This window comes from Silurus meridionalis, chromosome 3 (assembly GCF_014805685.1).
Source record: "Silurus meridionalis isolate SWU-2019-XX chromosome 3, ASM1480568v1, whole genome shotgun sequence".
Taxonomy (NCBI): Eukaryota; Metazoa; Chordata; class Actinopteri; order Siluriformes; family Siluridae; genus Silurus; species Silurus meridionalis.
The window spans coordinates 8,792,250-8,818,429 of NC_060886.1; the positions used below are offsets into that span (position 1 = coordinate 8,792,250).

The 26,180-nt window shown below is 38.3% G+C and overlaps 1 protein-coding gene across 9 annotated transcripts in view; it reads left to right on the forward strand.

Annotated features, from left to right (window-relative positions):
- Nucleotides 1-26,180, forward strand: part of stxbp5l (syntaxin binding protein 5L) — a 140,107-nt gene that overhangs the window by 34,308 nt on the left and 79,619 nt on the right. For all 9 annotated transcript variants that reach the window (XM_046843837.1, XM_046843846.1, XM_046843857.1 and 6 more), the window contains exons 3-5: nt 11,057-11,138; nt 17,300-17,400; nt 24,792-24,926. In XM_046843837.1, coding sequence (XP_046699793.1) covers nt 11,057-11,138; nt 17,300-17,400; nt 24,792-24,926 — 318 coding nt within the window. The remainder of the gene's footprint in view (nt 1-11,056; nt 11,139-17,299; nt 17,401-24,791; nt 24,927-26,180) is intronic.

Here is a 26,180-nt window from a genome sequence, read left to right on the forward strand (position 1 = left end):
TCACAGAGCAGAATTAAAAGACCAGACATAGTGTGCCTGGCAATGACTTCTTATACACTGACAGATATGCCAGACAGAACCATGCTACATATTTCTACACTAAAGAATGACATATTACAGTTTTAAAAAATAACAATTATTGGAAAACCAATTATAGGATCCTCAGGAAGGTTATATGTAAATCTAAAAAAATCTAAAAAAATTGTCTGGAGATAAAGAACATTGATCATAAACATAAAAAGAACGATAAAATAACATTTATAAATAATGCCTTCTAATTAGTTAATGTTCCACAGTATTTCAATGTCAGTGGAGCTTATTCTTCTGAAGCTTTTTAAATCTGAGCATGGAATTTTGTTCACCAGTTTCCATAAAAATTATGCAAAAGCTACTTTGTGCATTGTGAGAGGTTGCATCAGTTGAAATAATAGACAGTTATCTTAGACGTAAGCAGGTGGAAAAAGTGTTGAGTTTTGAGAAATTATGATCATCACTTATAATAGAGAGTGACAAAGTCATGACAAAGAACTCTGATAAACACAAGCTGAACAAAAGTATTGGGACACCCAACTGCAAATTTGTATAGGATATCTTTGGATGATGTAGCAATACATTTTTCCCAAATATTTTCAAGCATGACAATAACCCTGTGCATTTGCAAGATTCATGAAGATATAGTTAACATTGGTTTGGAGTGTAAGATTTTGAAAGAGTATAGAGCTTTGGTCTCAACCCTGTTGGGATACATTGGAACACTGACTGCACCTCAGGCCTCCTAACCCTACATCAGTCCCTGACTTTAATAACACCCTTGTGGCTGAATGAGCAAAAAAAATTTCAGCCACACTAAAAAATCTAGTGGAACATCTTCCTCGTAATGGCGGTTATTATAACTGTAAATGGAGACTAAATGTGGAATGGGGTGTTTAAAAATCACATACAGTATGATGGTCAGGTGTCTACAAACTTTTGTCCATGCAGGTTTTTATTAATATGCAAGTGAATATAGCCACGATTTATTTCTCATTAATTACTGCATTTAAATATTTAAACTCTGGGTTTAACTGCGAAATTTTGAAAGTCCTTGAGTACAAAAATGGGGTGTGCAAACATAATTTAATAAATCAATAATAAAGCATGTCAGCTACATTGTGATTAACATGGCAGCCGGGTTGTAAAATACTGTTTGCATTAGGTCTTGTGTCATCGCTGTAAAGTAATGGATTTGCCCCTGGGTTAGGCTGCTTAATGCAAATATATCTTACTGGGTTTGAAATCTATTTGCCTTTTCTATTGTGCAAATTTCCGCTTTAGCCCTTGTAAAAAGTAGATAAGAGGTTTAGATACGGAAAGCTCTGGCCTTGAATTAAAGAAAGAAAAGCGAGAGAGAGCGAGAGCGAGAGCGAGAGAGAGAGAGAGAGAGACAGAGAGAAAGAGAGATTGCAGATTTGCTTCAAATATGTTTTTCATACACAACATTGACAGTACAACAGTACAGGTAAATGTTTTGATTAAAATAAAGCCTGGCAAGCACAAACAAATCCAACTCTCAATATATCAAAGATAGAATCCCGAAACAGGTGATGGGTCAGGTGATGTACAAACAGGTATTTCAACAAGGCAGTAGTCAAGAACTAGAAAACAAACAAGGGTCAAAACTAGAATGACATGACATTAAAGCTCGGTATGTCAGATGCTTGATTCGAGCTAAACAAATACTTCTCTGTGAGAAGTGTATGTGTTGTGAGTGTGCTTGTACTGTGGTGGTGATTGAGTCCAAGTGTGTGTAATCAGGAATCTGGTAGCCTGGAGCTAAAGCGCAATTTAGCCTACTTATACACTGCACACTTTTTATACATACTTACACATATTTTTTACACATAACACCCATGCCATGTAACGGAAGAGAATGCGATTCCCTGGTTACACATCACTGCATTTTAGTTTGTCTTTATTTGATTTATTTTTTGACATTTCATTTCCACCCCTTCCTCCAAAACTTCTCCTCCACCATGCAAGGAATTGTCTTGAAATATTATCCAAAAAAGAGCTAGATCCTTTATTTGTCACAAATACATTAAAGCACTGTGACTTTTTTTTCATAGCATATCTCAAAATGAGGTCAGATCACAGAGTCAGCCATGATACAGCACCCATGGAGCCAAGAGGGTTAAGGGCCTTGTTTAAGGGCCCAACAGTGGCAGCTTGGCAGTGCAAGGACTTGAACCCCAATCTTCTGGTCAGAGAACACAGAGCCTAAACCACTGAGCTTCCACCTCCCCCTTGGTCTTGGAGCCTTGGACCCTTGGACCAAAAAGTGTTCCAGGACCAATACTTCCACATGGTGCAATTAGTGGGACAACAATTCTAATGACTGATACTTTCTAGAATGGATAGAGGTGAATTGGGACATGGCATGGGAGTTGGAGTAAATTGTGTATTCCAGGAAATGTTGGAAGTCAAACAAGGTGACAATTTGCATATTTGAGAGCTTTTTTCGTAAGAAATTCCACCAAGAATCACTTTTGGGAAGTTTGTTTTTGACATTGGGACAGCAGACTTTCCCTGTTCTCTTTTTTTCATGAACATGCACCATTGCTTGATGTTGACTTTTTCACTGAAAGCTGGGCAATTAGACAAAATGATGAACTGTTTAATGATCAGACATGCTTCATTATTAGTGTCAGCAGTGAAGCAGTGAAGTTTGTCGTTCCAGCACACAGCAGTGGTCTGATAGTGTTCCAGCACCGTGCATGGTTTATGATAATAGAGAGATATGCAGATCACTTGGGAAACGATAACGCATGCTAATTTGGCCGGGTACAACAATAAATGCACACACACACACACACACACACACACACACACACACACACAAACACGCTAAATCACGCTTCAAGGTGGAATTAACATAATACAACAGGAGGGAAGTGTTAATCTACATTAATCATCTCCCTTATGATGAATTCATTAGTATGGGACTGGAATCAGGTGCCAGCACTTACAGCAGCACCACCACACCCACATGACCTCTGTCACCATGAACAGAAATCCAGGAAATAAAATTAGTCAAGAACCAAAGTGCAAAGTTCCCAAATGAGCACAGGGGTCCAAATTAAGCTTTTCTTCATTCTGTTTAAACTCATTTTAAAGACACTTGTTGAACTGGTCATACCTGTGTTTTGTGTATGTCTTAGCGTTTGCCTTAGCTAAAACCAATAAAGTGCTGTTCAAAGCTCATTATGTTGTTGATGATGAGAAAAAACCAGATCAAATTGTACACACTAACCAACCTAACTTGGATCACCATTAGATACATTATATGGGCAAATGTATTGGGACACCTAACTTTTCCAGCCATATGTAGATCTTCTCCAAACTGATACCACAAAGTTAGAGACTTCCAATTTTATCTTGAATACGATGGCATTGAATGTATTGAAGGCCCAAAAATGTTTTAGCACCCTTGCACCAAACCATGAATACATAAATTAGCACAAATCTTCATAATCACACTCCAAAAACATTAAACGGGGATTAAATGCTGAATGGAATGTTCAGGCGCCCATATAGTGCATATAATAGTACAATGTAGACTAGTGTAACTCTAGGATTAGAATATTGTTTGACTTTAGTGCATTTTCCAAATGCAGGAAAAAGAAAAGAGGAGCTGCTCATGTGCAGCCACAGTGGGATGCCACATCGCATACTGGTGAATGTACCAAGAATAGTCACGTTGATATTTTTAGTTAAATTTGCCTTGTTGGTGGTCAGGGATTAGAAACACTGCAGGGAAGAAAAAAAAACAAATTGAAAAAGAGCAGTGGAATTTGTTAGTGGGGGTTCCTATAAATGCAAATAGGACTAAATGTGGAATGGGATGTTCCACTGAAACTTATGGTCAGGAGTCCACAAACATTTGTTTAAATGGTGTATATTGATTTTAATCACTGTTGATGGCATGTTGGTTATCCAGTTAATGGAGTTGGATGTACATAATTTGCATTTTTGAGAGCTTTTTCTGGAGGAATTCCTCTAAGTATCACTTTTGGGAAGTTTGCTTTTGATATTGAGACAGCAGACTTCCACTGCTTCCTTTTTTTTTCTGAACACACACCATTGCTTGATGTTGACATTTTGTCACTGAAAGCTGGGCAATTAGACACAATGATGAACTGTTTAGCGATTAAATATGCTTCATTATCAGTTTCAGCAGGGAAGCAGTCAAGTTTGTCGTTCCAGCACACATCAGTGGTCTGACAGTGTTCCAGCACTGTGGTTTATTTTTTATTTATTTATTTATTTATTTTTGGCACAGATCAGGTCATTTTTTTAGATTAAGGTCCAGAAAAGCATCCTGGTCCCAGGTAGCCTGATTTGCTAGCTTTCTGCTGTATGTAATGTTCCTAGATCTCATTAGAGTCATTAGAATCATCAGCACCTCATGCGTGAGGCTGTTTGAGGAATTAGGCTCCTGAAGCAACAAGCCATGGGACTGACTGTCTGCTACCATCACACAAATAGCAGTGAAATGTCAACACGCATGATCAGCTGCTCTCTCAGCACTCGCTCACAGACAGATGCTCACGCTCTATCATGACCCCGCACCCTCCTTCAACAAACACACCCACACACACATGTGCACATACACACATTTATACACGTGCAACTCTTTTGGCTACACACCAAAAACAGATTGCAGCACAATTTTGCCCAGCTTCTTTGTTTTAATAATTTGACAAGTTTATTGTACAAGAAGGAAAACAAATGTGCTCTCTCTCTCTCTCTCTCTCTCTCTCTCTCTCTCTCTGTTTCCTTCTTCTCTGTCATGGGTCTGTTTGTTTTGAAGGCCGACTTCTGTCCAAATTGCAAAACAGATTTCACAATTATACAGTAATCCCTCATGTGCACATTTTAGCTGCAGGCTCTATCGAAGTTACAGCTAACGGTCCATTCTACTTTGCATATACTCCTTCTAATACTTTGGTCATGCATCATCTTCACACTTTCATTAAGGCTAACGCATGACTCATGCACAATGAATGAGTCAGCGTCATGAGGTGCTGCATCTTTTATTTACACTAGTCAAGTCAAGTGGGCGTTATTATTAATATTAATCTATAAACCTTCAATACAGTTAAGCAAAATATCTTCACTTTTTAGGAATATTGTGTAAAAATGTTAGTGGTATGAGGAACACTTTATGAATAGAAATCTGTGGACACCTGACCTAAGATTCGTATGTGGTTCTGAACATCTTCTTCTCCTTCCACGTTTAGTCCCCACTGGCTGTTACAACCTCCACTTCTCTTGGAAGATGTTCCACTAGATTTTGAAGTGTGCTTGTGGAAATTTGTGCTCATTCAGTTACAGTGATGGTCTTGATGTAGGTGAGGTGAGGAGGCCTGGGGTGCAGTCAGCGTTTATCCCAAAAGTTTTCAATAGGGTTGAGGTTAGAGCTCTTTAGAAGATCTTCCACACCAACCCATGTAGACCATATCTTCATAGAACTGGCTTTGTGCACCGGAACATGGTCATGCTGGAACAGTTTTGGTTCTCCTAGTTTAAATTAAGGGAAGATTTCATGCTAGTGCATCCAAATAAATTCTATATAATTGTGTAACAATTTGTGGTAACAATTTGAAAAAGAACCACACATGGAAGGAAAGGTCAGGTGTCCCAATAATTTATCCATATAGTGTATCTTTATCTGTTCTAATGTAGAAAGTGGAATGGTAAAGATAATGGTATGGAGGTTTGCTTGTATTTTTTGCAGAGCAGGCAGGTTTTGGGTTTTTCTGGCTACGAAAACGGTGTTAAGTGTTTGACAGTCATGTCAGGAAGCCTTTGGCTTCCTTCACAGTTGTGCTGTTGCTGTGCATTTCTTTTGTTTTATTGACAGAGAGATTATTGTCCGTGCACCAGTTAGTAGTAAAACTCATTAAAGACTTGAGGGCTTGCTATTCTATGAGAGTACACCAGCACAAACAAAGACACTGTCAATCACTATACTTTATGTTGTTGTAAACCCTTTCAGAGGAATTCATTCATGAATTCATCATGTTATTGTAGCAGTTTTGAAGGATTCTTTAAAAAAAGTAAGAAAGTCAATTTAACATGGAAGTGTTGTCACATTATAAAATGTTAGAGCCAATCAGGTTCCAGTATGCAAATTCAAGCCTTGTTTGGGAGGAAGGAATGGGGCAGCCAATTATTATTCAATAAAAATGTAATGCAAAAATGGTTCATATACACTCACCTGGTTCATATACACTTTATTAGGTACACCTTATTAGTACAGGGTTGGTCCCCCTTTTGCCTTCAGAACTGCCTTAATCCTTTGTGGCATAGATTCAACAAGGTACTGGAAACAATCCTCAGAGATTTTGGTCCATATTAACATGATAGCATTATGCAGTTGCTGCAGATTTGTCGGTTGCACATCCATGATGCGAATCTCCCGTTCCACCACATCCCAAAGGTGCTCTATTGGATTGAGATCTGGTGACTGTGGAGGCCATTTGAGTACAGTGAACTCATTGTCATGTTCAAGAAACCAGTCTGAGATGATTCGCGCTTTATGAAGTAGCCATCAGAAGATGGGGTAGGCTGTGGCGTTGACACGATGCTCAATTGGTACTAATGGGCCCAAAGTGTGTCAAAAAAATATCCCCCACACCATTACACCACCACCACCAGCCTGAACCGTTGATACAAGGCAGGATGGATCCATGCTTTCATGTCGTTGATGCCAAATTCTGACCCTACCATCCGAATGTCACAGCAGAAATTGAGACTCATCAGACCAGGCAATGTTTTTTCCAATCTTCTATTGTCCAATTTTGGTGAGCCTGTGCGAATTGTAGCCTCAGTTTCCTGTTCTTAGCTGTCAGGAGTGGCACCCGGTGTGGTCTTCTGCTGCTGTAGCCCATTCGGCTCAAGGTTTGACGTGTTGTGAGTTCAGAGATGCTCTTCTGCATACCTCGGTTGTAACGAGTGGTTATTTTAATTTACTGTTGCCTTTCTATCAGCTCGAACCAGTCTGGCCATTCTCCTCTGACCTCTGGCATCAACAAGGCATTTGCGCCCACAGAACTACCTCTCCCTGGATATTTTCTCTTTTTCAGACCATTCTCTGTAAACCCTAGAGATGGTTGTTGTTTTTTTTTTTTTCAATCCCACACATTTTTTTTACAAGTGTAGACAACTTTAATAGTTCCAGATCAAAAATAAAATAAGTAGGTTTAACCAAATAAAATCTTTTTAATGTTAAAGACATGAAATGTTGAGTGGACACCACTTGTATTTACTTAAGTAAATAATGTTGAGAGTACAAGGTTTTCTTGTTAATTTTACATAAAATTTGAAGTTGAATCTACTTAAAAAGTTTGACAAAATATAGTGCATATGTATTTTAAATAAATCCAACACTTCATTTTTACCTGTGTAGGGTTGTGCTCTATGCTGAGTTGCAGAATCGGAATCTGATTGCAGTTTTTTGATGGGAGTTGATGTGTGAGGTTTCTGTGGAACCACTATGTTAAAAAAATAAAATTGATTAATATTGTTATTAAATGTAGCATTTATAGGTAAAATCATTTCCGGAGGTCTTTATGGCAGTGTTAAGAAACATTAATGAACAGCAGAAAGTTTGTGACACTCTTTGCGCACTCAGAATTAAAATTAACTACTAACATATAGGTCTTTCGCATGACTCACAATATTCTCAAGCGTGCAAACTTTCCTTCATGACGCATGAACCGATGATGTTTAAAAACCACTGAACTCCTCGTCTCGATCATATTTTTGGTCCCACGATGTACATAAAGCAAAGCCACCCTCATTCAAGCCTCATCTGAATGTGGAACCAACACTGACGTCACCCTACGATTGACATTTTATATATTTGGCGGAGAGCGTTAGTCATCCTAATAGCAGCAGAGCTTTAGGAGCGCTACATCAGGCAACATGTCCAACACACTGCACTGACTCACTGCTCTACCTGTGTTATGTGTGTGTGTGTGTGTGTGTGTGTATAGCTTTGGTGGCATTGACACCATTAGGCTTATGCCTGCTCCCACTCTTTCTGACTCACTGAGTCAAATATACCTGTTTTTCCTTTATTCCTTTCTCTGACTCACCTCTCTCCATGTCTCCATCTCTCATTGTAGCCCTGTATACTTAATCGTTGCTTCCACTCTACCACATCCCATTTGGTTGTATTTTTTTATGAGGCCACTGATTCACCGCTTGCTGTATTTCACACGTCCACTCTTCAATGTCTCTTCAATTAGAAGATGCATTATCTCGTCATATTTTTGCCTCTTAGTTTTTGGGGTTTGTTGCCATCACAGAATGGTGGTGAACTGTCAGTAAACACAACAAAAATTTTCTCTAAAAAATCTTTGTGTAGTTTCGGTTCATGATGTCAGTTGAGCTCTCAGTGTGTGTGATAGGAATTCAGAGCATCTTTAGCAAACACGTGTGTGTGTGTGTGTGTGTGTGTGTGTGTGTGTGTGTGTGTGTGTGTGTGTGTGTGAGTGAGAGAGATGCCTTGTGCATTAGAGCTGGGCAAGGTAATTTAACCAAGCACAATTAAGGTGCAATCAAGCATGCAGGACAATTACCCTTCTGTACCTTGAATATCTGTGACCACTACCAACACACACTCACTTACACATCTGTCTTTTCAGCAGTCTCTGGGACCTCCTTTATGCTGACCAGGGTCGTCAGGGTCACTTTTTCTTCCCGTGTGTGTGTGTGTGTGTGTGTGTGTGTGTGTGTGTATATATATATATATATATATATATATATATATATATATATATATATATATATATATATAAAAGGCACCAAAAGGCTTGAAGATGATGAAGTCATTGGTGCACACCAACACCTCTTTTTTATTTTTACCTCTTTTCCATTTATCCGCCTTTAATGAAAGATGTAACGAAGGAAGCATGTGTGACAGATGAAAGTTTAATTGCTCTGCTCTTGAACGCCCTTGAAATCATGCCCACGTATGACAGAAGCACTGAGTGTACTCTTCAGTATTGAATGGAGAAATGCTGGATATTGTGAGGGGTTTTTTTTGGAAGAGGAGATCTGACCTTGTTTGAGGCCTTTGGTGTTTTATCACCTGCTGAGAGCATTTGAAATGGAAATGTGTAAGCATTGGCAGAGCAGCGTATGCCTGTGTGTGTATTGGTGGGTGTGTATGTTTGAGGGTAGGAATGAGAAGAAACAAAGAAGCAATATAATCTCAGATAGACAGATAGAAGTGTTTTTAATGTGTTTCGGTAGAGAAATGTCTGAGTGCTGAATTGGAGAGATACGTTATATGTGAATGTGTGTGAGAGAAATATAGAGTGTAAGATGTTGCTTATTCTTGTTGTCTGGTCTCACTTTGATATGCTGTCTGTCTGTCTTTGTGTGTGTGTGTGTGTGTGTGTGTGTGTGTGTGTGTGTGTGTGTTTGTGAGAGCATGTGTGTTTCCACTTGACCAAACAGACACATTACAGTGGAATCATCAGTTGGATTTCTTCAGGTTTAGTTTGGGTTCACTAGCACTCGGCCTCCAGCATGCTCTTCTGAGATAAAAGCTGAAGAGAGAGAGAGAGAGAGTGAGAGTGAAAGAGGTACAGCAAGTCTTATTACCTGTCCCTGTGGGCCTTATGAAAGGTAATTTACTCTTACCTAGAAACTGTGCTTGTTTTCAGGGAAAAGCTCCATGCTGGCTGCAGTGTAGAAGACAGCATTGCATTTCTGACAGCTTGCTCTTGCTTTTGTTTTGAGACATCCCCACAGGTTACTGATATATTTTGTAACACACTGGAGGAACAGTATAGCTGTGCAGCTGTGCCTTCCTTTCTTTTATAGGTATATTTTGAGCTTGAATACTGTATATACATACACACTATGGTAATATTTGGATCTTTTTATGTGCCTTTCTTATAGTGTTTGGATTTGTAATTTGCGATTTATACAGCTACAGTGCCAACACCATTTTCATCATAATCTTTCTTGATACACTATATAGACAAAAGCACTGAGTGCCTGACTTATAGCCTTATGTTGTTCTTCAAGCTCTCAAGAAAAGCTTGTTAGCTTTTACCCTTGTACTGGATTAGCTAGCAGGCTGAGTATTAGCAGTTTATTTTATTCCTCTCAAATCATAACAAATGCAGGTAGTATTTGATAAGTAAGTGAAGTGACAAAAAGTACAATACATTTGAGAAGAGAAGAGCCTTTATTTGTTATTTATACACTACAGCACAGTGAAATTCCCTCTTCACATATCCCAGCTTGCTTGGAAGCTGGGGTCAGTGCACAGGGTCAGCCATGATACAGTGCCCCTGGTGCACAGAGGGTTAAGGGCCTTGCTCAAGGGCCCAAGAGTGACAACTCAGCGATACAGGGGCCGAACCTCTGACCTTTCGAGCAGCAACCCTGCACCTTATCCACTGAGCTCCCACTTCCCTCTTTTTTACATGAGCTGGGGAAAATAACAACAAAAGTTAAAAACACAAAAAAAAAAAAACAGAAATTAAACAGGGGTTCATATCAAGATCAACACAGATTCAGGTGTAAATGATAATTAGGACAGGTGGACTTGAATGAACAGACAATCTTTAACCCTGACCAGATGACCACATTTAAGAATAAACGATCCAGGCACTTAACAAACCTGACGATACCATCAGTCTTAAAAAAACCATCCCTTAATCGTCCACCATGATCAACCACTACAGTATATTCTATTTGCTATCTATTCTTTTGTCCACCGCTGCCCTTTTACCTCTTCATAAAAGGTCGCTGCAATGTGATAAATGCTAATTGGGTGCCACGAGGATCATCTGTAAATGACACACATCTCACTGCATCATTCAGACCTTAAACATGTTTAGACTGTGATGTTGTAAAGGCCAGAGCCATTAGCTTTCACCTGAGCTTCTTCTCGAGGCTGTCTACAGTATTGTGCTTTTATAAATGGCTTTGAATATGGTTTATTTCATCTATCACCAAATGCTTTGACTTAACTCTACAATGTCATCAGTCTGGGACGGCCTGGCGTGGATTGCTATTGTCAGCATGAGAGTGGAACAGCTGTACTGCAACTTCAGTTCCTTATTAATGAGGTAACACACACACACACCCAACAACACGCATACAAGCACATACGTACTGTACATAAACCTTATACCCAAAGCACACAACAATTGCTTGGACATTCACATTCTTGAGTCTGTTTGTGTGTGTGTGTGTGTGTGTGTGTGTGTGTGTGTGTGTGTGTGTATGTGTGTGTGTGTGTGTGTGTGAGTGTGAGTGTGTGTGTGAGCGCTGCATTGAATGCTGATTCAAAATGCAGACTCATTATTGCTGGCAAACAGGATCAGGGCAAGAGTCACAGGCCTGCTCAGTCTACGAGAGATAATGTACTTACTCATTATTTACTTTTACAAGTGTCATGAGCCAGACTCCTGAGTGTCACAACTGCCATGAAATGAGCACAACTGTCTGCTAGCTTCACCACTTAGCTAATTGTTGGTGTCTGTTAGTCCATGTAGGAAAGCACAGACCAGATAGAAACCTAACAGCATGCACACGAGGCTCCTAGCAATGGGTGGAAGTGTCCTGGGATTTCAAGCTCACATGGATAGCTTGTTAGCTTTTACTCTTCTAGTCGACTATTTAGCTGGTTGAGAATTTGGAATTCCTGTTTTTATTTTAGCTAAATCCTAGAGATATTAGCAATGCTATTATTAAAAGATTGTCTCTGTAGTTTTACTCCAAAAAAACACGGACAGGACAACATTTTTACAAACTGCACCAAATCTGACAGATAGAAATAATCTCGGACCAATCATAAACTGAGCATAACACACTTGTAGCTTAACAAGCACAAATCTCTACCAACACATTCCAAAATCTAGTGGAACATCTTCTACTCGCAAAAATAAAAGTGCTCCCTTTAATCTTTCACTTGAAGGTTTTTGCCTTCAAATGTACATAAGTATTCAGAGTACTATGATTTATTATGGCTATAATGTTCTTATTATCATTTTTATCACAATACTCTTCCTTAATCAGTTTATATGAAAAGACTCTAATGTTACACTTACCACCGATCTATAAATATAATGAAATTAATGAGTTAAACACTGATTGATCTCTAATAAATTATCATGAGTCCAAACTTTTCTTTTCCACGACTTAAAAAAATTGTGCAAATAAGGCCACAGTTTATGTGGCAAGTTCGAATCAGGAGTTTCTTCCTACATTTATTCCTCTCAAAATGTTCTGCTGGATGTTGAACTGAGGCTGAACTGAATGTTCGTGATAAGTAGATACCACCAACCAGCAATGACGGTTTTAGCTTGAATGACGATCTTGGTGAACCACGCCATGACCCAAAGTCTACCCCATTGATGATTTTCAGCTTTAAAAAGCTCCTTTCTGCTTCAGCTACAATCACTGGATGAGTAAGAACATATTCTCAGAGCAGTCCACAAATTTAGATACATTTCTGCAAGCTTCATTTTATGTATAAATATCACCCTAAATGCATTTATTGCTCAATTAAATTCACACGTCATTGTGCAAAATCGATTAAACTCTCAGAACCAAGAATCATAAAACTCCTTGGCTAATTGTAGCCCTAAGATCTATATCCTTATAATATATGTCTTTTCAATAAGCCTTTTAAGCTGCACTGGAGATTCCCCTTACTTACTGAGTTCAGCACCATTCAGTACAACAGAAATATTTTATGACATCACCTTATTAAAGGTAACCAAATCAATAAATGCTAGTTAAGCTACAATCCAACTAGACTAGCAGGTTTGTAATTGTTTTGATGCTACACATATTATGATAAACTGCATACTATAAATTATAATGTTATGCAAACTAAAAGAAATATTGTTGCATAGCCAGCAACACAGCATAACCAAAGGGATATACAGTATTACCCTATTTCATTAAATGCATTTGCCTGCACTATCATCATAATCAGTATAGTTCCCCCCCATCTTTCCTCTTTTTCCAAACCTGAGGGTTTAGACCTTTTACTGTCATCCGTAATTTGTATAGTGAGGAAAATTCTCTGGGCGGTGGGTGCTCACGACCAGGTTCATTGACCATGACATGATATAATAAGTGATGTGACCATGCAAATGAGCGTAAAAACAAAAACAATTTTTTGTCTGCTCATAAATAAAAAGGAACAACTGATTTCGCAAAAATGTAGTTGAGTAAAAGATATTTGACTTTTGAAATGTAATGAATTTAAAGTAAAAGTCACCCCAAACAGAAATACTTGAGTAAAGTACAAAGCTACTTAAGTACAGTAAAGAATTACATTTACTTTGGTACTGTCCACGACTGGTAGATAGAGAGAAGATGTTGAAAGAATCTGTGTGAGCTACGAAGATCATTCTGTGCACATCATATATAATTACGATACATGCTGTTATCGTATGCCACGTGACTGGTATTATTATTGTAATTATTATTAGCATACACTAATCGGTTTAAATCAGGTTTTACTTTGTTCACAGCCTGTGCACATTACATAGCCTTGAAATTCTCTCAGAAAGGACACATCCCATTTTGTAACATTTTACCAATGAAGAATTTCATCCTCGGTGTGAATTCCAACAGCCCCCTTGTTTCTAAATATTCAGAGAATTTTTTCCTTTTATTTCTTTTTCCTTTTTTTCTTTTTAATCTCAGGCTCATGTAATCGCTTCTCTGTGCCGACGTTTAAAGTATCCATCAAGATGCTGTCCTATTTTCCGTTTACATTTTAGCCAAAAAAGCATGTGGAAATGAGGATTGTGACCAGTGTGGGAGAAAATTGGGAGCACTGACAAACAACCCATGAGGGAAAAAAAAGAACTCTCCATATGATACGATGTAATGTTGCATACACAAACATGGTGTGACCAAGGTGAAGGGAGGAATAACAGCTGAAAATGAGAGGACAAGGCGAGGCAGCTAGTAGAGCGTATTTGTTTGACCTCATCTTAGCCATGGCTAGTCAGTCAGCAGTGGTTTTGTTGCAATGCTCTCAAATGGAACAGATCAAAAGCTTTCTCTTTCTCTCTCTCTCTCTCTCTCTCTCTCTCTCTCTCTCTCTCTCTCTCTCTCACACACACACACACACACACACACACACACACACACACTTTCTCTCTATATCTGTCTATCTCTCTGTCTGTCTTTCCATTTTATTTAACTTTTCATGCTTTGGTGGTTTATAGCATATTCTAGAACTATCATGTATGCTTGAATACACACTGAGAGGATAGACAATTGAAGCATCGTAGGGAATGTGTGTCAGAGAGTCATGCACACACATTGGCTATTTCCCAAGAAGATTTGGGACTGATTTCCGGTGCAGTGTGTGTGTGCCTTTGTATGTGTGTGTGTTTGTCTGTGTGTGTGTGTGTGTGAGTCATGATTTCATAACGAATCATTACAGTGACACGGGAGAGGAAGCATGCGAATTGTAATTGTGTTATCGGATGACATTAGCACACACACACACACACACACACACACACACACACGCGCCCACACCCACACACAACCAAAATCACACCGCTAGTTTGTATTTTGGATGAAGCGATGGCAACAGTTTCATTACAAAGCTGCTCGATGGCAGACCGACCTCAGAGCTCATTGAAAAAATACACAAGGTCATCGAATATAAATGATTTGTCCTCATTTGTGATCAAAAGTCCTCGTCTACCTCCGTCTATCTCTTTCCATTTTTTCTTTCTTGCTATTTATCTCTCTTTTCCCTCCTCATATCACACAGCGCTATTGTCTCTGGGGTTCTGCCATGGTAAACATGTTTATGTAAACACCATCGTCATGGAAACGCAGGTGTTGGTCACCTGCTTCATAGAGAGCCACAGATGAGAGTGAGAGACAGGAAGCATTGGATAAAGCATGGTGGATCGGTTTACATGCTGAATATGGAAAATGGACTGAGTAAATAAAATGCAGCTATGACCAGTTACCATTAGGTGTTTTTATTATTTATTATTATTCTCTTTGTTAGGGGCACTGCATAATTAGCATTTCAACCCCCTGATTTGTTAAGCTGTTTAACACTCATTGCTATGCACAACTAGGCCTCTTTCTGTGTTCAAAAATTTACAAAACTGTAATTCAAGCATAACAGAATTGTGTAAGTTTAAACACAATGATCAATATTTTCCACAAAAGGGTTTTCATGCATACTCTATAAGAACAAAAGTATTGTGACACCTGACGTTTTTAGCCATATGCTGGTTTTTCGCCAAATTGTTACCACAAAGGTGCATTTGGATGTGGTAGCATGAAATTTCATTTGAACTAGGAGACTCAAATCTGTTCCAGCCCAAACCTTTACATTGGTTGGAGTGGAAGATCTTGTGTGCCTGCTATAGAGCTCTGACCCCAATCCTCCTAACACTTTTGGGATTTACACCACATCAGTGCCTGACTTTACTAACACATTTGTGACTGAATGAGCACAAATCTCCACAAGAACTCACCAAAATCTAGTGGAACATGTTCTCAGAAGAGTGGAGACTAAAAGGGGACTACATGTGGAATGGAATGTTAAAAAGTACATATAAATCTTATGGTCAGGTGTCCACAAACTTTTCCTTTTTTCCACAAACAGCTTGAAAATACAGGCGTCTCACTACTTTGACCATATTTTGTATCCACTGAACATTTATCACTGGGTCAGTACCATCAGCTCCAACCAATCACATACTCCTTCACAGCTACTAAAGCAGGCTTGTGTTTTTAAGCGTACAAGAATTACGAGTCAGTACATGGAAGCAAATGAAAATCTAATAAAACATCACTAAAATGTTACAATTTCTACTCTCTTTCATATTCGAGTCATTTTGCAATTGTCTCCTAATTTAATGCTAACCAGATCCTACCATAATATTGAAAAGTCTCAGATTCAGCAGTGCAAGGGGTTTAGCATTTGCACACAGCCTTTTAAATGTCATAGAGCAGCCTATTGACAGAAGAAGAGGAAGATCAAGACCTCTCTTGGACACGGTGGAGTCATGATCCAAACTGAAGTATCTCAGTGACAGGACTAATCCTATACAGCTGTGCACAGGATCTATTTTTTCAACGTTTATTTATTTATTTGTTTGTTTGTTTGTTTGCTTATTTGTTTATTTAACAGTTAATGAACTCAACTCCTTCGCATTCAGTACATCATGCAATATGTATGAAAAGCATGTGAAACCAGAGTAAGAGCACAATCATCCTCAACACGTCCCCTCCTATATCCTTTGAATTGAAGGTCATCGTAACAGGGCGTTCTGCGAGCGGTTCTTCACGTTAAAAAAATGACACCGCTGCCACTTCTAGCCAATTTCGTACAAAGAAAGCAAAAGAAGGGAGCAAGAGTATGCTCATTAAAAGCAAACCGGCAAAGCACAGACTTGTCTAATGCAATAATCTACACTCAGTTCCTGGGTTTAGAAAAGTAATTATACAGTGAGGCAAAAATTCAGGCCTGTGTACCAAGCATGTGTTTTCTGTCCTGTTGCTATGTTTAGAAATGGAGATTTTTTTTTCAACCACGGCGTTGTGAAAGCTGAACCGAACACTGTACCGGTTACATAAGGATGCAAACAGTGACAAATCTGGATGCTTTGGTCTTTTCCTTGCTAGCTGTAAATGGTACTGAGAAGCATCTTGAGCTATCTCTGTTCAAACTTCTGACATAACGTCTCTTCTCAGGACTGTCGTCGAGAGGTTAACATACTGTGACACCCAGCTGTCGATGTCTGACTGTGAACCTTATTTCAGCCACATGCTTCTGCTTAATTGACCATTAACAAGATTCATGTAGCTTACAGACAGGAGATTAAGTCCTGAGGTGATGTGCATGCATCCAAACTTCAATACACGAGAATAGATCACCTGAATGTTTTATGGGACTGACTGTGAGCGGGGGCTGGAGCTCAATGTTTTCGTAATGCCATGATGCTAATTGGCCCTTATTTGCTTTTTAATGATGAATGTACAGTATTTATTAGGTCATTCCAATTAGATTATAGGTTTAAATGACTGACATGTGACTAGGGGATGTAGTTTAAACACAACACTGTAGATTACACAATTCATTTTAATTTATAGCTAACGATTAGCAGACAAATTCCTGTCAGTGTGATAATTCTGGTTCTCGTGTGTGTGTGTGTGTGTGTGTGTGTGTGTGTGTGTGTGTGTGTGTGTGTGTGTGTGTGTGTGTGTGTGTGTGTGTATGTAGGGAGCACTGGTCACAGCCTGTGCAGACGATACCCTGCACCTCTGGAACCTTCGGCAGAGACGTCCAGCAATACTGCACTCGCTCAAGTTCAACAGAGAAAGGTGAGCGTCTACATACACACACACACATACACACACAGCTTACACACATGTACAAATGCACACACACAGACATACACACATATTCTTTTAATTCTCGGCAATACATGTGTGTGTGTGTGTGTGTGTGTGTGTGTGTGTGTGTGTGTGTGTGTGTGTGTGTGTGTGTGTGTGTGTGTGTGTGTCTGTGTCTGTATGTCTGTGTGTCTGTGTCTGTGTGTCTGTCTGTGTGTGTGTGCTTGCTGCTCAAAGCCCAGAAACTCTCTTTAGTTTTTTATCTCAGTCCGTTGCACAAGGTTGCAGACTTTCAGTTGGAATATATTTAAAATGGAATAAAGCTTGTGTATCTTGGTGTTTCAGTGTTTCAGAACAAACACCAAAAAATACAAAATCAGTCATTCAAGAAGCCCCTGCATTTCTAAACATTTTATTTGACTTTATCACAGCAAATTGATGATGACTGTAATTTTAACTACAATACTTTCTAGCCATTTATAGTTACATTTAATGTTTTACCATGGAGTTTATATTGATCGACTGGCGTACGAGTCCCAGCCAACAAGGACCACACCACACTGTATACACAATAATTATTTATTAATCTCTCTCTTGTTGGTAGGAAGTGCTGAGTTTTCATCCTCAATTAATCTCTCAAAACAATGTAGTGTTTATTGGAATGCACAGGTTCCCAAAACTTGCCTTACATAACATAATAAAAACCAAACTTCCTTCACATGATTGTAAAGTACATCAGATTGTGTTCTGATAAAAGCCAAGCCTTTTTGCTTTTATGAAATCAAAGCTCTGCTTGTGTTGTGGATGCTGGTGCTTTTGTGGAGGAGCAGCACTATGGGTAATCCAGTCCGAGCTCTGACGGAAACTTTGGGTCATCTCAGACAAGCGGATTGGCCTTGATGGCGAAGAAAGGACTGCAGGAAAGGCTCGACCCGGCATGAAGCCCGGCACTTTGCTTTATATAAGAGATGATGACCTTGACTTAGCCTGGCTTTCGATTGCTGGAGTAAGCCTCCCTGTAGATTGTTAAAGAAAGCCCAGAGATTATAGATGACTGAAATTCGAGTCACCCACTGATGTGGCTGTTTGGTGGAGAGGTTATGACTACAGGGCTTGCCCCCAGGGTGTTTTGGCAAACTACAATATTTGAGATGGAATAATCTTTTGAGAAGAGATGTTCCCTGTAGGGCGAAGCTACAGATGTTTGTAACTCTGGTCCTTATATGCATTTTGTTATTTGATATACCTCTATAAATAAATAAATAAATTGACATACTTATAAATATTATAAAAAATATTCAATCATAAATATATGATTGTGAAGGAAGATGAAATACTGTAGTTTTATATATATATATATATATATATATATATATATATATATATATATATATATATATATATATATATATAAAACTACAGCATTTTGTCTGTTGGATCGGACCACACTGGTCAGCCTTCGCTCCCCATGTGTATCACTGAGCCTCGGCTGCCCATGACCACTGCAGACCAGGAACCTCACGCAAGAGCTGCAGTTTTGGAGATTCTCTGACCCAGTCGTTCACAATTCATAAATTACAATTTCACTCAGATTCTTACGTTTGCCCATTTTTTCAACTTCTAACACATCAAATTTGAGGATCAAACATTCACTTGCTAACAGGTGCCATGATGAAGAGATAATCAGTGTTATTCACCTCACCTGTTATATGTTATTAAATGTTAAATGTTATAATGTCCTAATGTTATGCCTGGTTGGTGTATGATCCTTCTAGGGTTGATCAACATTATGTCCTTTTAATTATGCTTCATCTTGGAATGGAAATATGTGTGTGTGTATGTTTGTGTGTGTGTGTGTGTGTGTGTGTGTGTGTGTGTGTGTGTGTGTGTGTGTGTGTGTGTGTATGTTTGTGTGTGTGTGTGTTTGGCTGGGTGGGTGAGAGGACAAGAAAGTTGCCTTTCCTGGTGAAATGGAATTATTATTGAGGCAATGCAAAAAACAAAAGATGAGGTTGTTGCAATATCAGAAAGAAATACACAGAGTGAGAGAGAGAGAGAGAGAGAGTGAGAGAAAGAGAGAGAGAGAGAGAGAGAGAGAGAGAGAGAGAGAGAGAGAGAGAGAGAGAGAGAGAGAGAGAGAGAGATTGTGACTATGACAGATCGCTGACAAGCATTTACATAGTCTGGGTAAAAAGAGAAAAAAACTGACTGCAGTGTGTGTGTGTGTGTGTGTGTGTGTGTGTGTGTGTGTGTGTGTGTGTGTGTGTGTGTGTGTGTTTAACTCAGGATGGCATTCCCTATTGAGGTGTGAAACAATTATATCAAGTCCCACACTAATAAAAAGCCGAGATCACCTTCTACACCTTAATCATTTCTATTTTTTTACTTTTTTGAGTGTATGTGTGCGTACACTTGAGGGTGATTATGATTTGTTTAGCTCTTAGATTACCTTACAAGCCCCTCCAAATCCCCCTTAGTCATTCTTAAAATAATGCTGCTGATATTACTGTGACATGATGTCATGGATCAGTGTGCATTACTGGCTACTGAGTATTGTTGCCAATATTTGCTCGATAAACTCCGCCCCCTGAGCCCATCTTAGTTCTCTCTCTGTCATTGCAGTGCACACATGCTGCAGTGGAGCTCTGAGGCCGAGGTCGTCGATGTGTGCGCCGCTAAGCTCCTGTGGAGCTAATGAGCTCCTTCCTGCCCCCAGTAATTGATGATAACGATCATCACCTCATCATCCTAGCTGGAACAAACAAATAAAGCCCCTGATTCTCAGCATTACAGCCGGTGACAGCTGCCACGAAACACAACACTTGACAAACCCAGCCTCTCTCATCTGCATCTGAAAAAAACAAAAAACAAAACCAAACCAAAAACTATTGCTTTGTTTCCAGCTAAATTGCAATCAGGTCTGTGAGAGAGTGTTTGCAATATAAAGGCTCCCTGGTTCTGTTTACTCTCTGCTTGACTGAAGCCCAAAATGCTCCTGTGCCTATTCTTATGAACCTGATTCAATATTAACAGCCATCGTTTTGAAATGCTTTCACTACACATGACTATTTAGGTTAATAAATCAGGTTACACATATAATTAAATGAAGCTTATAAATCAAATAACCAGGGAGGAGCTAAATCCTTGAGGAATCCCTGTTATTTAAAATGAACTGTATCCATGGTGACTTGCTAAGAAAGAAGAAAGAAAGACAATGACATTTTAATATAAAAAAAGAACGTAATAATAGGCAAAACCAAAGTTTAAAACTATTTATTGATAAGGGAAAAACATTAATTCCCCCCCCCAAAGGTAACTAGATATAAACTAGCTATAAAACTCTAAAATATAAAATTATATATTGTCGATATATCAATTGCCTCTCTCAGTTTATTTTTTATTAATTCAGAAAAGCTTTGACACAATGCTTTTTCATTTAACAGTACCCTGCATCAAAACAATCACTATGAGGTGCTATTTAATATATTCATCCTGAATTCATAATAAGCTGAGAACTAAACCTTGAAGGATACTTGAGATTTCTGAAAATTTAAATTGTTGTCTTTCTTCATTCTGCTTGGCTCCATGTAGTGCTCATTATGTCTGCATGAAAATACACATGCCATTTGCAAACAACCAATCCAACATTGGCATAGCCTGTGCTTTATTAGTATTCCTATCCAGCCAAGGCAAACTTGTCTGTACTGTGTATTGCATGCCACATGTCTAATCACCCCGACTGTCCGAGGCCCCCAGAGGTCTCTATGAGCTGAAAGAAATAGAGGAAGACATGATGAGCTCGGACAGGATTAGATTGCACAGTGTTGGTCTTTATTTTCTACTTAACCTGCTTATAAGGATGATGGATGATGGCACGGTATGAATTGCTTAGAGTGTGCGGCCCCAACTCACAGACTCAGTGTGTGCTGCAAGATTGGGTTATTGATTGTTTATCATAATTGCTTGGTCAATGCTCTGTATTAATGTAATCCACTTTGGGTGCTTTTGTATTGCAAATGACATCTTTACAGGCAGTAGTTGCTAAAAATAGTCAACAATTCACTGAAAGTGCTACCTTGCAGACATACATATTGGTATATCTGGATCTGCATCACGCACGCACACACACACACACACACAGACAGACATTATATATATATATATATATATATATATATATATATATATATATATATATATATATATATATATATATATATGTCAGGAACCACCAGCCACGCCTCCCCCCTGAACTTAGCACACTTGCCTTCATACTAATCACGTTCACCTGTCTCCAATCTATAGCATAAGGTGTAGAAAAAGTAGAGAGCTGCACCATTGCCAGCAGAAAATACATGTCTCTTTGCAATTTCTAAAGTCCCAACTGTATCGTTGTTTTGCTGGAGTGATTGCTCATGACAGAAGTCATCATTCACAATATGCTTTTTCCCAGAACTGCCCTCCAAGGTCTGAGACTGCAGGTCTACATTTTTTCATTGGATTGAAAGCGAAAGAGGCATTTGGGAAAAGAGAGACAGTAAAAAAACATATACTGTAAAAAAGCTTATAGATATATAGCTATAGAAATATAACAATGTTGAAAAATGTAATGCAAAATCACAATACATTTAATATATACACCGATCAGCAATAATCAACCACTGACAGCTGACATGAATAACACTATATAAACACACAATAACTCTGGTTACAGTGGAAGGGTAGGATATATATTAAGCAGCAAGTGAACAGTCAGTTCCCTGAGGTAGATGTGTTAGAAGCACGATAAATGAGCAAATGTAAGGGTGACTGTAATAAAATGGCAAATAGTGCTGACTGGACGACTGGGTCAGAGTATCTTCAAAACAACAGGTCTTGTGGAGCATTCCTGGTGTATGGGTTAGGACTAACAAAGAAGTTTTAAACAAAGATTACTGATGAACCGCTGATGGGGTCATTTGCACTTAAGGTTCAATAATGCAGAAAGAGTAGTCCATAAGGTTTGATTCCACAAGATCTATTGAAAAGGTTTTTGCTGGGTATGATAAATAGGTTTCAAAACACACAGTGTTACAGCTTACTGTGTATCGAGTTGCACAGCAGAGGGTCAGAGTGCCCATGCTGACCTCTGTCCACCACTGAGATGTTTTTGTGAGCACAAGAGGGATCTTCTCATTATTAGGCCGGTGGTTTTAAGGACTATATTATTGGGTGTTTTATTAAGAGTATGGCATTATGTCACTATACAACAGTTTGTTTAAGTCCACCAATTTGATTAGACATCTTGGTGTTCCAAAAGAGCTGATATTTAGCAATGAAAGCACATGTAAATTACACTTTCTGTTTCACTTTGCTTCTCAGCCTAAATCTAATCCATTTGCAGGGCTAACCATATGTAAAGAACAGGCTCTATTCCTAAAGTTTCACTTCTGAAAGTTTCTGCTCTTGTTGTGTCTTGCTCATGTCTCATTAGCTCCAGTTTGTCTTGGGGCAATGGCGCGCTAATTAATTGTAGCATCCTAAAAATACACCCAGCCGTACCCAACTGGGACTGACGTTCAACTGACACGAGACGCAGAGCGTAGCAAAATGCATTGACAACACAAGTGATGTGACAAAACATCAGGCTTTGTTGTTGCACCAACAAAGCTAGAAAACTACAGAGGAATACATAATGTATAAAGACTTTCCAAGTACATTTTTCTGCTGTATTTACATTGGTCGAAAGATGCTGAATAGTTTTCTGTATAATAATTTACAGTACCACCATTAAGACAAATTACAGATATATATTGATGTGCTTATACAGTAGAATTTCTTCATTATCAACTAATTGTGTGGAACTAACAATAAATAGCCTGAAACACATTTGTAAAGCTGTAATATCTGTATAGCTGCATTGGAATAGTGTCCTTAGTTTAAAATCTTGAAATGGAATCTCAAGAAAGAAATAAGACTAAAGATAAAAAGAACAACTGTACATAGCTACAATTATTTATATTAAATATCTAATAAAGACTGCACGCATATATCATGGCAGGCCATGTATGTCACACTTATGCCTTCAGTGGTTTTGTACCTGAGTCAGTTCACATCTTAATACCATTATAGTGATGCCATGGCTATAGAAACCATCAATATAATAGAAAAACGCAGTATAACAGAGCGCCGCATCACAGAGAGGAATCTCATAGTGAGAATTAACGTCATTACTAAAGAAAGAAACCCAATGAACACAATTCGACAAGTCTCCTTTCACTGTAGCCACAGCTACAACACCTGCATAAATACTCTCTAGGATTTAAAATGAAGGTAAATTGTGTGTTTTTGCAAATTTTACAGAAAAGAAAACACAAAATTATAAATGTTTCATAATAAAGCTCAACAACATGTTTGGCTGACCTTTCCTTACAATATACAGCTTTTCTTGAAAAGTTAATGTAAATGTCCTTGTGTATATGCGACCAAATCATTTCTTCTCCTCTGACAGTCATTTTGGAATAAATTCACATGAATATATCTCAGCTTGCACAGTTTACTACAGATACGGATTGCAAGCTCTGACTAGTGTAAAGTGACATGACAGATTAAGAGTGCAATGAATGGTTTGGTTATATACACTATAGTGCTAATAGCATGAACATGAATCAGGTGTGCAAACAGACATATTACATGCAGGGAAACATGATGAGAAAATATATATAAATATATAATGGGAAACATAGTTCATGATCTAATCCTGTTACTTTGGGAACTTGTCTTGGATTTGCAATGATTTTAATGGTCCTGGTTGTTCATTGGGACAAAGGTAAGAGCTGCTACTGTTAGCATGAAATCTATTGTGACAAAGGCCTGAGACACATCTCACTTATCATGGATTGTTGATTTCAGTTGTTGAAGTGAAAATTTGCAGGAGGTACCTGAACCCCTTTTAGCTTCTTCTGGATTTATAATTGAGTTAGCATAGCACCCTCTTTGCAGCCTAAAGCACAATAGTTTTAAAAAAGGAGAGCGATTCTGGATATTTGCTTGTTTTGTCTTAAAATGTTTTGTCTTCAACTGCTGCACCCTGGTCATTAGAGCATGTTCTGCTGGTAATAGTTTAAATTAAAATAACACATTCCTAATAATTACCCTACAAGTCCATGCAAATTTCAGAGCACCATGTAATTAGCCAGAACAAGGTTGGTGTAATTGGTTAAAAACTGAACCCTGCATGCCATCTAATAAGGAACAGTAATAACAATAGACTTATTTTCCTAAAGGTGAAATATTAATTATAGTCTTTTTCAATGAAGAGCTTTTATGAGCAGTCTCTCACAATCTCTATTATATTTATATACTACTTCTTATGTTTTCTCTCTCCTCTTCCTTCTTAGGATCACATTTTGTCATCTACCCTTCCAGAGTAAATGGCTTTACGTTGGAACAGAGCGGGGAAACACACACATCGTCAATGTCGAGTCATTTATTTTGTCCGGATACGTCATTATGTGGAACAAGGCCATAGAACTGTGAGTACCAGCCACCATTTTTGATAAATCAGTGGTGATTAAGATACTACTGCAGCATACTTCTAATCCGTACACCCACAATAAATGGTGGATGACCCTCAGTAGCTGTTTGTTTTTTATGCCATACTTTTTATAGGCATGTAAATGTAAACATTTTATTTAGGATAAATTAGGTCAAAATGTTTTAGATGAAAGTAATAGGAGAAACTCAATAGCTTTGATTGTAAAAGTATCAGTAAATGCAAAATGTAAACTAATACAGTATATGGACAAAAGTTTGTGGACACATAACAATATGATTCATATGTGCCTTTTGAAGATCCCATTCTACATGTAGTCACAATTTGCTGTTATAATAACCTCCACTCTTCTGGAAAGATGTTCCACTAGATATCGAAGATTTGTGCTACAGATCTAAGGTGAGGAGGCCTGAGGCAGAATTCACCCCGATTCATTCGTGTTCCACTGAATGGAACATTTTATGCTACACCGTCCAAAATACATCCTATCCAATTGTGTGTTTGGTAAACTTTGGTAAACGTTTGAGTAAGAACCACATATGACTGGGAAATTTCAAGTGTCATAAAACTTTAGTCCATGTGGTGTATGCAAGCAATAATCCACAGCTAGGCATGTGTTACACCATTTTAACACACTCCATGGAAAACCAAATAACCAGCTAATGCGGAATATATTTAGACTGTGTAACAGACACCTAGCCATACCATATATTATCTCACTGATACTTACAGTATATCATCCCACTTACATCGTAATCACTGGCCAGCACTGACCAGGTGCTATTGATGTTTGCAGTGCAAAACTGACTGAACGAGTATAATTATCATTTAATTTTACATTTGTTATTTCACATACAATTCAAGAACTGCTCACAAGGACAAAATAGTGAAACAAGATTGCTTTTGTTCAAATGAGTTAAATAAAATGTTAAATGAGTTAAAAGCTATTAGAGCTAACATGAGAGGTAGGGATGAAAAGAGAAAGAGGGATTTTGTGTCTGTGACTTGCTTACTAATAATGAAGCTGTTGGTGTTCTTTTTTGTGCCCTTTTTTAAACAATTCTTATTGTAACTTTTTTTCTTTCCATTATGACATCTAATGCCTTGGCTTATTCATCAAAATCACCATAATAATTAAATTACATGGTAAAATGATCCATTTAGCTCAGTAAGGTCATAGGAAATGTTTCCAATAGCTGTTTCTGTGTATGCAACTATGATTGTATATTACTAT